The sequence below is a fragment of the Struthio camelus genome, chromosome 1, assembly GCF_040807025.1.
Source record: "Struthio camelus isolate bStrCam1 chromosome 1, bStrCam1.hap1, whole genome shotgun sequence".
NCBI classification, from domain to species: domain Eukaryota; kingdom Metazoa; phylum Chordata; class Aves; order Struthioniformes; family Struthionidae; genus Struthio; species Struthio camelus.
In genome coordinates this window covers 92343806-92356160 of record NC_090942.1, presented here as the reverse complement: position 1 = coordinate 92356160, position 12355 = coordinate 92343806, and the positions used below count along the sequence as shown (strand labels likewise).

The following is a 12355-nucleotide window of genomic DNA, read 5'->3' as shown; positions in this document are numbered from 1 at the left end:
CATGAGGAAGGGGAAGAGAGATATGACCAGTGGGGCTCGTCATGTGGGGCTGGAAACTATCTGCTGAAAGGTGAAATCCCTCAGCAGTGGTGGTGTGCAGGAGGGATTACAATGTGATGGACTCTTACTGTCCAGGCAAAGCTTCCTCCTCATCTCACCATTGATAAGTGAGGAGGGGTAGATGCTGAGGAGGCTCACAGACTTTTGTTCTAGTGTGTGGTGTTTTTGGTTTTTTTAATTAAAAATTGTGCTTTTTAGCAGGAATTCCCTTTGTCTTTACGTACAACACAGGTAGAATCTTATTTCTGTGTTGGGAAAGGTGTATGAGATCAGAGTGGTGGGTTCTCTTGCAGCAGGCAGAGGTCCTTCTGTCAGAACAGCAGAGATGTTCTTAAAATGAAAAAAATCTTTGGAGAGGAAATGGGGGGAAAATGTCATTTAAGCTAAATAAATCACTTTTGCCTTTTGCCCTCTGCTCTAGAAGAGAAGTTGCTGGAGTTGAACCAGCAACCATGTTGAACCATGGAGGGAAACAACAACCCTTGACTTTAAAGGGAGAAATGAGACTACCAGCACTACCTCAGTAGTGAACTCATTAAATCGGTCGCATGGAAATGTGCATATAGTCTATACTATATGAAACTAATACTTCTATACAATATACTTTAGAAGCAAAATATGACCTAACAGTTTAAGGTAGGTTTATTTAGACAGAGTCTGAAAAGTACAAACATCAGTTCAGAGGTGTTACCTTATCCCCATCCCTTGCAATGCTCTAGCTAGGCACAGTTCACCATGATAAGCGTGTCTTTCTCCAAGGCACTAAACAGAGTTCCTTGTGCTCTGTAGCACAAAATCGGAGTGACTGACAGCAAATGAAACAAGCCCTGCTTGCAGTTTAACATTAACTTTCTCTACTTTCCCAAGCTTCCTCATAATCACACCTTAATTCTGCTGAAATCCTCTGCTCTAATGTCCCCAAGCTCAGCTGCAAATTGCAGGGAGGGTCTGGAGGGTCCTTTAATTGGTAACCCTGCGCCCGTTATTTGGCCCACAGGCAGATCCCACCCATTTCATTGCCTGGTTTTGGAGGAACAGCTATTAAGTCATGCAGAGGCCTAGCAACCAAGGTGGTGTGCTGCCAGGAGCTGCTGCTCTTGGTGACCTGTGAGGGGAAGATTGGAGCTGCGTCCTGGGGCTGGGATCTAGCCCCTCTGCTGGAAGGGCTGGATCTGCCCATGACAGGCCCTGTGTTTTTGTGGTGATGGAGACGGGATAAGTAACTAGATGGGCTGGACTTTAATTGCCATCTGTCCAGTTTCTTAATCCCTCTGCTCCCCCCCTTCCCCCCCCCCGGGCTTCTAATATGATTTTTTTTTTTTTTTTTTTGGTTGGGTGGTACAATATTCCTGATGCGTCTGGGGTAGGTCAGGATATAGGGGGAGCAGATGTATCAGATTAATCATCTGCCTGTGGTGAATACAAGTCTGGAGGTGAAATCTCAAGTACACTGAGATCTTAATGAGCTGCTTTATAGTATGGCTTGTGACTTCTTGATACTCCCCTATTTCTGTTTGAAGCGTCCCGTTTTGAGTGTGGCTTGGGAGGCAGCTTGTCTCGCAGAGAGTGCAGAGAAAGGTGAGAGGGAGGAAAGCTGACTAATGGGATCACCCCTGTGAGCTGTGCTTAGGCCAGAGGTAGTCCTGTCTTGATGCAACTGAATGCTATGCTGCTCCCCACATGTTAGCCCAGATCCGAGAGAGCCCAAGGCAGCCGGATGTGGGCTTCTGTGGGAACAGGGCAAAGGAGCTCTAACCACCCTGTTACAGGGAAGCAAGTACAGAGCACCGAACACAGGGAAGGTAGAGAGAGGTAATGTATGATGGTAATATGGAATGTATCAATTTTTGTGTGGGTAAGAAATGAGAGTAAGCACTTAGCTGTCAAAGAATGTTGGCACCTGGCCAGTTTGTCACAGAAGAAATCTTACCTGAGTTTGGAGATCCAGTTTCGAAGTAAGTTTCGAGACACCTGCAGATGTGAACCTCAGCAGGAACACTGCAGAATGCTACCTTGGAGCAGAATTTTCATTTTATTTTCCTATCACCTGTGTAAACTTGTATTGGTATGTACCAGGCCTTTAGATATTCTCTCTTGTCCATACTAGTGTATTCGGTAAAAGGCAGCAAGTATCTAGTGGTTGGCTGTGGCAAAACTGCCTTTCTGACCTCAGCCTTTAGGAAGCTCCTGTTCCTTTCCTGCTTCTGAATCTTGCCTCCTGCCCTTCTAGTAATCTCGCTTCTTACTAGGATAACACAAGAAATAATGTAAGATAATGGAAGTAGCAGCAAAGCTGAGTAAATGTTGTAGACAGTATATGCTCGGCTTAGTTTTGCAGACAAAGTGATACTGAATTGTAGGTCTAACAGATAGACCTCTGCCGAGGGCAAGGGCCTTCTCTGTCTTCTCAGGCTTCTCCCCAGCAAAGCATTAATCACCAAAACTCTTGCTTTTCCTTTCCCTTGCCCTTATCTGGGATAGAGGAAAGTGTGTTACAGCAACATCATTCTGAGAGGCACTGTGTGGCTGACCCTTATGCCATGGTACACAGCTCACATTTCAGTGACCCGCACCTTTTTTTGGTTGCGGTTAAGAGGTGCCACCAGGGATAGCAATGAAACCTTTCCTGTAGTAGGGTGTGGGCTGCAGGATTTGCCTCCAGATACTGGCCTAGATACAGATCAGCAAGTGAATCCTAGTCCTGAATGTTTGCTCTGCAGCAGCTGTTGCTCTTGATTGCACTGGGGAAATACTGCAGTCATTCTCTGACATAAGGTACAGGGGGTGCAGATAAGCCATGCACTTATTAGCCTCTGGGACTCACTTGCACAAGCTTTGCTCATCCGGATCAAACATCAGACACGGAGGTGTCATTTGGGGGAAATCAGTTCTGCTAGTTTTATAATAACCTTGGGATTAGTAATTCGCTCAATTGGACAAACAAAAGAGCTGTTTCTTAACCTGGTACGTCCGAGGATTGTGCAGCAGCAAGTGTGCAGGGAGCAGATACTGGGCTTTGAACCGTCAGCCTCTGTCTGTCCCCAGCTAAGCCCTGACTTGTTGCTTATGGCCCTTTGCTGCTTTTTGCATGCTTGAGTCTCTGCATCTGTAAAATGGAGAGGATTACTGCTATGGGTACATAGTGTGTCCCTGCAATATCTTGAGGCCCTTCAGTAGTTGTACTTTAACTATACAGGGGAAGATAAAAATTGCAAAAGTCCTTGGACAACTGGGCAGGCCCTGCGGGAACCTGGAGTGGCAATTGCCACAGTAGCAGGGCTACCTGAAAGTAGATGATCTGTCCGTCCTTAACAGAATGAATTAACAGCTGGGCATTGCTTGTTGTTAGTTAAGTAAACAACTAATACCCTTGAATTCATAGGCAGGTCTCTTTCTTTTTTTTCTTTTCTTTTTTTCTTCTCTGCCCCATCTCTCCTTAAAGGAAAATCACCTGCTTTCAGACTAACAGAGCATCTAAACTGGAAGAGCCTTGAGCTCTGGAAAAGGAAACGCTGAGTGCATTGACCTCTAGGTTAAGGAATGAGGAAAAAAGTGTTAATGCTGACAGCACAGAGGAGGAGATTTGTAACTCTGCACTTGGGGACGTTGCAGCTGCCCGAGGCAAGGAGGAGGGGGGGCGGGGGGGAGGGGGCTTGAGGCGGAAGGTGCAGTGGTAACAGATGGCCTGCACTGACTGTGGCTTCGCTGAGCCCTGTTTGCAAAATGTGACAGCGGCAGTATTGCACCTGCAGCCATGGCCTTAATGAGCTTTCTTTGGATGGGAAACTGAAATGCTAAATCTTTTGGCTAGATCCAGCAATGCACATTGAGCCTAGCAGGAAGGCATAAAGGTAAAAACCCAAGTGAATGGAGTGTTAAACTTCTCATACAGGATTTTATTAGCGCGCAAGACCTGTTGGGCTTGTCCAGGAAGCTCTTACAGAGGTGGCTTTGTCCTGTAAAGACAGGAGGGTTATGCTTTGCACAGTCATCTTGGGCAGCTGCAAAGCGCACCCTGTTGCTGGGCTTCCCTTAAAGGGAGATGAAGAAATACACAGCACAGCTCCTTTCCAAAGGAAACAGTCAGACTAAATTCTGGTGTTTCCTGAGCAGAAGGCTGTTCGGTGGTGATTCCTCACTTATGGTTGCAGTTTCCCTACTGTGACTGCAGCTTGTCCCCTTTCTGCCCAAGTGCCTTTCTTCCATCGCGCTGGCCCTGTGTGAGACCTCTTACACTCCAGTGCATAAAGTGGGACCAAGCCTGGTAAAGTTTCACCAGCATGAATTGGGCTCTCTTCAGAAAGAGTACACTGGAGAGGGTATGAGGTGGCAATGGTAGAAGCAGCCAAACCTGAGGAAATCAAAATGAAACTTTGATCCTCTAATGGCTTATTGCTTTGTTAGTGAAGATGTGAGAGGACTTCAGCCTTCATATGCTCCTTAGAAAGTGTTTGGAGGGCAGGGAGGATCCCGAATGGTCATTCCTGTGTGTGCAGCTGCCTGCCCTTTGGAGGGGCTCATCTGTGTGGGAGAGGGGAAAGAACAGAGGTGCCAAGAAGTGAATGAACAGAGGGTATCAAAGGGATCTAGGATGTGTAACAGGGCTATAAATTGGGGATGCCACACATGGAGATGAACGCCTGGCTGTCTTGAGGATCTCACCTGCCATCATTGTCAGTTATTGACACACCACGTTCGTTTAGGCTAATCCAGATGATAACCAAGACCTTGAAAGCTCATGAAATTGGGTAGGTAGGAATTCAAGCAGTGCTGGAATTGAGTATCACTTGTTGCCTCAGTTCCAGGGTGAGGCTAGCTCCTTATCTGTAACCAGGATGTGTCTCAATCCTGCTTTGTCTCTCTTCATCTTCAACTCCCTGGGGCCTGCCAGCCAGGCTGCGTAGAATATAGGTGCACATGGGAGCTTTGAGGGTGCAGGTTCTCCTGGGCTGCAATGTCCTGGGACCACTGTGGTGGCTCCAGTTATTTGTCCCACCTAATACCTGCAGGAGTATTCCTGCAGGTAGGAAGGAGTATACCTTCAGCTTCCTGAAGCACCTGCTAGTACCGTCTTAGAAGGCGGCCATAAAGTTTACATTACTTTTTAAATATTACTCATTTTGTGTATTTCTTCCCCCCTCCTCTTCAGTATAGTAGGCCAGTTACCTGGTTCAAATTTATTTAAAAGGGGAGAGGAAGGGGAGGAAAACCCTTTAGTTCAAGTAACTTGTTGGCAAAAGGACGTGGTGGCTCTGGCCTTGGTACTTTCTGCTTCTCAGAGGGCACAATACCTTCCATAGCATTATTGTCTGCACGCCTTGACCTCCGGGTGGGGGCATTATCTGCAGTCCTGCGCTAAGGCTGTTGCTCCTCTGTAGCCCTATTCCAGCGAGGGCTGGTTCAGCCAGAGTTGCCTGAAGGGAAACCGTCAGCCCAGCTGGTGCACCATGTAAGATAAGGAGGGGTCACAGAAGTTGAGAGTGAGAAGCTTATCTCCTGCTAGACACAGACAGCTACCATCTCCTGTAAGGGCAGGAGTTGCCATTCAAACTGGATATTTATTAGAGCTTTCCAAGGGAAACAAGATCCACGACTTGCCTGCTCTTTTTGGATTTAAGGCCCTTCTTGTCTGGCTGTGAGCAATGCTGTGCAGGTACTGACCGCTCCCAGGTTGTGAGCTGCGTTGACAGGACCTGATGCGGGAGTTGAGGCTGAAATGGAGGCATAGCACTGATTGCATATTTCTGCTGGGATGTGCAGCGAGTGTGGGGGAGTCTGGATAAACCTCTCAGCTGTGGCACTGATGCTTTTCCCCAGTCTGGGTTGTGGGGTGAGCTGTGCAGGGAAGAGCCACGTGAATAGTGCTGTAAGCCCCTTGCAAGAGCTCTTCTTTGTTTGGTCAGTATTAGGAAAACATTTCCTTGCATAATATATAGAAGTGTTTGGGGATGTGGTCCTGGCATGACATTCCTCTCTCCTCATTAAAATTGAGGAATTCTACACATTGCCCAAACAAACATTTAAGATCACATACAATGTTTAGTGAAGGGCTCGGGCTGTGAAATATCAGCATTAAAAGTAGGTCTCCAGTCTTGTATTGGCCCTGTTGTGCTTCTCTGCTTATGAAACAGTATTTAATTACATAGCCATGAGTTCCCAAATAATATACTGTAGAACGCAGACAGCGTGTATTCTTCCCTGTGTATACCAAATGGTGTAAAAAAAAAAAAATTAATGTAGCTGAAAAATAAGCTGTGCCCCTGGACATGAATGAGTTCCTGCACATGCAGCATTATGTAATAGTGGGAAGAGCTGGGATTTACAATTAAATTGTAGAATTTTCCCTAATGTATCTTAATATGCATCAAAAGCTATTGTGTTTTTTTGGGGGGGTTGACTTTTTTAAATTGCACATGAATTTCTGTATACATATATTTACTTTTAGAAGCAGTATAGAAAACACTAAGACTTAGTTTGCTGCTGAAAGAGAAGATCTGAGGTGGGAAAAACAGGCATTCTCACCTTTATGTAGGGTTCACTTCTCCGGTGTCCAAAGGCTAGACAAACTGTAAAAGTAGTACTTTTTAAAATACTGCTCAACATTAGCATATATGTCAAACAGCCTTTCTATTTCTTAAATTGAGATAGGGATGCAACTTTAAGTCTTCCAGTGAGTACAAATGAATTTTATGCATTTAGTTAAAATGCATACTTGAAATGTATGCTTAACCTATGTAGTTTCTGTGTTCCTAAAGAAGGTCAGTGTAGAAGAGGATTTCCTAAAGACTAGCTTGCATCTATGAATAATTGAGGATACATAACCCAGTAGTACCATTTGCAGGATGTCTGATGTGAGCTCCCTGCTGTGCTGTGCTGAGTCCTGGAGGGTTTTCAGGGTCATGTCCAACCAGAGTCAGTGTGATTTGTCCCATCCATGGAGATGGGCTTGCATTAACTGTTTCATGGGCAAAAGCTGCAGATTACACAGCTGCAACATGCGTCCTTTTTGCAATGATAGTTGCTTTTCCTGTGGATGAAGAGTGGCTGCACATGCTGGCTGTTGTAGCCCTCACGGGACTTGCCCATTGTCCGTAAATGTTGTGTTTTTGTGCTCCTCAGATTTTAGTTTCAATATCCGTTTGTTTGGGTCCTGCTTCCTTGTTGCTGTGACTACGGCTGTGTAAAATTCACTTAAAGCAAATGCCTATGAGTGTAGGGAGCAAGCTGAACAAACTGCTGCACCTATGTTTCCCAGTTATACTGGCGTATATTGGCTCTGGCTCCTCAGAGCAGGGCAGCTACAGAGAAAGCAAGGAAGCGGCACAGTAACCTGCCAGTGCTGTCTGCTGGTGATGGCCTGTTGTGCTGATGCTCTTCAGATGTTATCAGCGTCTTGCGTTATGTTGTGTTTTTTCTTATCTCCATTCTGGTATCCCACTGTGGGACCGTACTTGTAGGGGGTAGGGGATCCTACTTTATTTGGAAATAAATTGTATATGTAGTTTTTGTGGTCAGAAAGAAAAGCTGGAAGGCATGCCAAAAGCGTATTGCAAAGGTTCAGAAACTGGAAGGCAATGGAAGAAGATTCTACTGTTTGCTTTCATATATCAAGGGTTTTTTAATTAAATGATTTATGAGTGTTTTGTTGAAGACTATCTTTTAGGAATTGATGGTTGTAGACTCTGCATTATGATGATGATGAAAAAATGGATAATGATTAGGGCTTTCAGGAAGAAAGTGTTTTGTTCTGGTAAACAGAACTCCCATGTGAGCCTGGAATCGCTAGACATAAATAGGAAATTTTCATCGTTTAGACCTGCAATTGCAGATGCAAACGATGCTGCTGCTAAACCTAATTTCTGATATTCTATATGCAAGCACAAGTTACCATTTCAGATAGCTGCTCTTCTGGTACTTTGCCATTCTGTATGTTTTATTAGAAGATGGCACCCCCCTCTTATGCATCCACTTCTCGGAGGGTAGAAAGTTATCTGTGATACGTCTTTTTACTAGTGTAGTGAGAATCCATTCTAACTTTCCAAGATGCAGTGGATTTAAATGTGTATGCCCTGTCTACCTGATACACTTTCATTAATTAAAGGCTTCTAATCAAGTTTTACTGTCTCTTTTGATGAGTTGTGTACTCATACCCTGTTTTCATGAGCAATGCATACAGCTGGGAGGGAGCTGAAGTGAAGTTCTTTACAAATGGAAATGATGCTATGGCTAGACAGACCACTGCTTGCTTATTTCTCAAAGCAAATACTAAATTGAGGGCTTTCTACTTCACACGTCTCCTATCTCTGCAACTGTGTGATGGCTGGACAACATAAAGAGATTTCAGTTACTGATGTAGTTGGCTACTTTAAAATCCTCTTTCATAAACTAAAGTAGCCTTCCTTGCCCTGTTGAGGGCAGGCAGTGGTATGCTGCTGTTTTAGTAGATGGGGTAAATAAAGATGATGGTCATCTCTGTGTCAGTTACAGCAGAACCAGGTGTTAATGCCTTCTTCAATCATCTTTGTGATTTTCCTGGTACTTTTGAGTTGGGGACAGAAGAGCACAAGCAAGAAACTTCTTAGCTGCAGCCTTGGGTTTGTCTGGGGTTTTTTGTTTGTTTTTATTTTATAACAAAACACTACAAGTAATTTGGGTTACTCCCCATTGGGTAAGTAAACTAATAAACTTTGTCTTATGTCTGCTGCGCTTGTCCACTGTGGCTTGTCTGACAGTCAGCTCTGGGATGAGGACAGGGCCGTGACTCTGAATTAGAGCAGCAGCAGCTAGGAGCTTCTACAGATGCCCTCTGGATGTAGATAACCAGTTCGGTGACAAACTCTGCTTATCCTGTGGATATTTCCAGCATCTACATCAGACTAGTGAAAGGAATGGGCTCCTCCCAGCTAGGTTTGGCGCTATCTCCTTTTTCACCCTCTGCTAACACCTATCCGTACTCTGTTTTCACAGGTAGATGCAGTGCGAGTGTATGTGAACAGCAGCTCCGAGAACCTCCAGTATCCTGTCTTGTTTGTAGTTCGCCAACAGAAGGGGGTGCTGTCATGGCAAGTCCCACTAATTTTTCGAGGCCTGTAAGTACTGGAGTCTCTTCCTTGTAACACACTGGTCTTCCAGCTGTGTCCAACATCAGCTCTCCTCTGGTGCTAGATCTTGCCACTTGTGTAGACTATAGGGCTTGGTTGCAAAAAACACTTGGTCATTCTCAGCTGAACATAGGAGGACCTGGTTTTGGTAGGTAACATCTTATTTGTCAGCCTGCTCTCATGTCTTGGTGTTTCTCAAGTATGTACACAGATTACAAGGAGGCTTGTCCACTGCGGATCTAACTGTGTTATTAGGCAGTGGTTATACCAAATGATATTACTGGCATTTCCACAGTTGCATATGGCATGTTTAAGTAATTCCCAGCATTGATTTTGGAGCAGGGTTTGAACTAGCTCTCAGAAGAGATCTTGTAATCTTTTTTTCGATCTTGTGAAAATGATGCTGCTGTGTAGCTCCATCAACCCCAGAGCTAGGGGGGTTGCAAGTACTGAGACTTTGCAGGCACCTTAGGACATGAAAAACGTAGTTTGAAGCTTTGCCCTGTGATTACAATTCTAGAGCTGGGTAGCAGATAACCTTGCAGCGTCTTGCGTGATGCAGGTGATGGGTACAGCAGCTGTTCTTCTAGGCTGTTGTTGCCCTCTCTGACATCAGCAAATCACAGATGTGCTAGATTTGCAGATGGCACAGGCAGGCTGGAAGGAAGCAAAATGTTGTGGATGGCCAGTCCCATTTGCAAACCACAAGAAGCAACAGGAGAGTGGAGCGTGAGCTCAGAATAAAAGGTGGAACGATTGTAGCTTCTCACATGCAAGCAGGGGAAAAAAATCAGATCTTTCCTAGACCTACAGAACAACCTCTTTTAACTGCTGACTCTTTTCTGTCCATCTTTCCCTTCCTTCCTCCCCCCACCTGTTGTAGCTATCAGAGGACATACAATTACCAAGAAGTGAGTCGGACCCTCTGCCCTTCTGAGCCAACACCTGAGGCAGGACTCTCTGACCAGGTCATATTTGTGGATGTCGCTTCCATGGCACCATTTGATATTGCGTATGAGCTACTAGTCACCAGGCTTGACAACTTCCAACTTGAGTAAGCTGGGATGGGTGAATGCAAATCTAACTGCTTTGTGTATCTGTTATACAGGGATTAGGCCCATCTAGTTATTCTTTCCCTCTCAGAAAATGTCCTGAGATTATTTAATTTTTCTATTGCTTAATCTGAAGGTACCCTGTGTATCCCAAAACTGAAAGTTTTTGGGAGACTTCATCATGCTGAAACTTCTTTTCTAGGACAAACAAAGCCTTTAACTTCACTGCCAGCCCTTCCCAGCCCCAGGTAAGGAGGAGTCCTGCATGCCATTGCTTGTATGTCTTCTTGTATCCAAATGGTTCCTGTGACCCTTTGTTAGGCAGAAGCCTTATGACTGGCTCATTTCCCTCTTAGGATGCAGGGAAGTTTCCTTACTCTTGCATTTCTCTGGATGCGGTGAAGAGGTAGCAGTGCTTCTGCCCCACTAGGGGTGTGTTTGGGGCCTCTTGCAAAGCAGTTAAGTGCTTAGTTAAGAACGAAAAAATGTAACCAGAGCAAATGAATGTTATCTGCAGTGCAGGAAACTCCAGAAATGTACAGAAATCTGGTAGCCATTGGACTACTGCACTTCATGGGAAATTAAATGGTGTGCATCAGATGGTTTATGCCAGGTAGCACTGGCTCATTTGCTCTAGCTGACTTGCCAATATGCATTCCTTTACTGCAAAAAGGAGCTCTAAAGTTACAGCAGAACTCAAACTGTTATTTCTTGCTCGTGGCAGCAAGTCAAGATGCCAGCTGATAAATGAAGTGCCTGATAAAAACCTAGTTTTAGTTTAGTAGAGAGCACGCATATACAGCACATCCCACCAAGCAGCCTTGTTTAGAGCCCTACAGATACTACAAGTCCTCTCTTGAATGAAAATGCCATTGGCACTAGCTAAAGTGGTACAGGAGAGCATAGAGCTGGGAAAGAACGTAATTTAATCAGGCTGCCTGGTACTCTATTTTTGTTGTTATAATCACGATTAGTAACACCACTTAATTCTAGGCTTCCTATATTACCAGGCATTCCAGTTAACCTTTTGCTGTCAAACGTCTTATGCTGATTTGCTGATGAATACACTATTTTATACGATAAGAGCATATGGAGTGGTGGTGGCTGTTTGCAAAGGGTTCTTTGTAATTCCTCATTAGTTAAGAACTTTTAATTTCAGTGTAGAATGCTGAGGATTTAGCCTGGAATTAACTTTGACTTCAGTCTTTGTCATAGTTAGTAAAACAAGACTGGTGACTTTTAATTATTGGGCAAATACCCTAATTTTGCACTCTGTATATCTTAATTGATATAATGCTGGGGTTTTTTGTAAATCAAATAAAATATTAAGCAGTCGAGGAAAAAAGAAAAACCTCTTCAAAATCTAGATCGGTGTTGGAATAACTCTAAGCCCAGAAAAAGACAAATGTAGCAACTGAAGGAATTGTCCCTCAGAACCCAGCTCATGCCTGAGAGTGGAAGAAGTAGTTAAATATTCTCACAAAGGTCAGGAGTGTTGTCTTGATGCGTTTATATCACTCACTCACTGTGCGAGAGGGAACTGTAGGTCTCCATGTCTCTTATATTAATTCTGTACTCTGGTATAAGCTTGGTAAAAACTGTACGATGGCCCTTGTGGGTGACTTCCTTAAAGACTGAAGCTTTTTCAAAGATAGTGTACCAGAGAGCTCAGACTGCTAGAGCCTGTGTATGGCTGGGATAAAAAGTGCTCCACTGAAAAAAAAAGCTTGGTGAATTTTCAGTTTGAGGATTTACAGTCAGAGCCAGTGCTCCCTTAACACAAAGAGACCCTGCCTGGAAGGGGATGATGGAAATAGATGCTTTTTAGTAGAAGCTGCTAAACTTGGGAAGAGCCTGAGTGATTTCTGACTTATCCCCATCCTTCTAATGTGGGGGCCTAATTCATGGGAAGGGGATGAGGGCAGGGAGATCAGAAATGCCTGGCCCTTCCTCATCACTGAGGCATAGGTGGCATAAAGGGAGGCTGCCAGCTGGGAATGTCTCTTAGGGAGTAGGAGCTGAGGTAGCTCAGAGCACTCCCCTTGTTCCCCATGGGGTGTCCCTGCTTTGAGGGGAGCAGCAGCTTCAAGCAGTTTGAGGTGACCATAAAGGAGGGTGCAGTGGGCTAGGCAGCTGTTGCAG

The 12355-nt window shown here is 44.7% G+C and overlaps 1 protein-coding gene across 2 annotated transcripts in view; it reads left to right on the top strand.

Moving 5' to 3' along the window:
• The window catches only part of SIDT1 (SID1 transmembrane family member 1), a 52462-nt gene that overhangs the window by 8892 nt on the left and 31215 nt on the right, over positions 1–12355 (top strand). For both annotated transcript variants that reach the window (XM_068957687.1, XM_068957669.1), the window contains exons 2-4: positions 9028–9149; positions 10045–10215; positions 10416–10461. In XM_068957687.1, the coding sequence (XP_068813788.1) occupies positions 10154–10215; positions 10416–10461 (108 nt within the window). In that variant the 5' untranslated portion in view covers positions 9028–9149; positions 10045–10153. The remainder of the gene's footprint in view (positions 1–9027; positions 9150–10044; positions 10216–10415; positions 10462–12355) is intronic.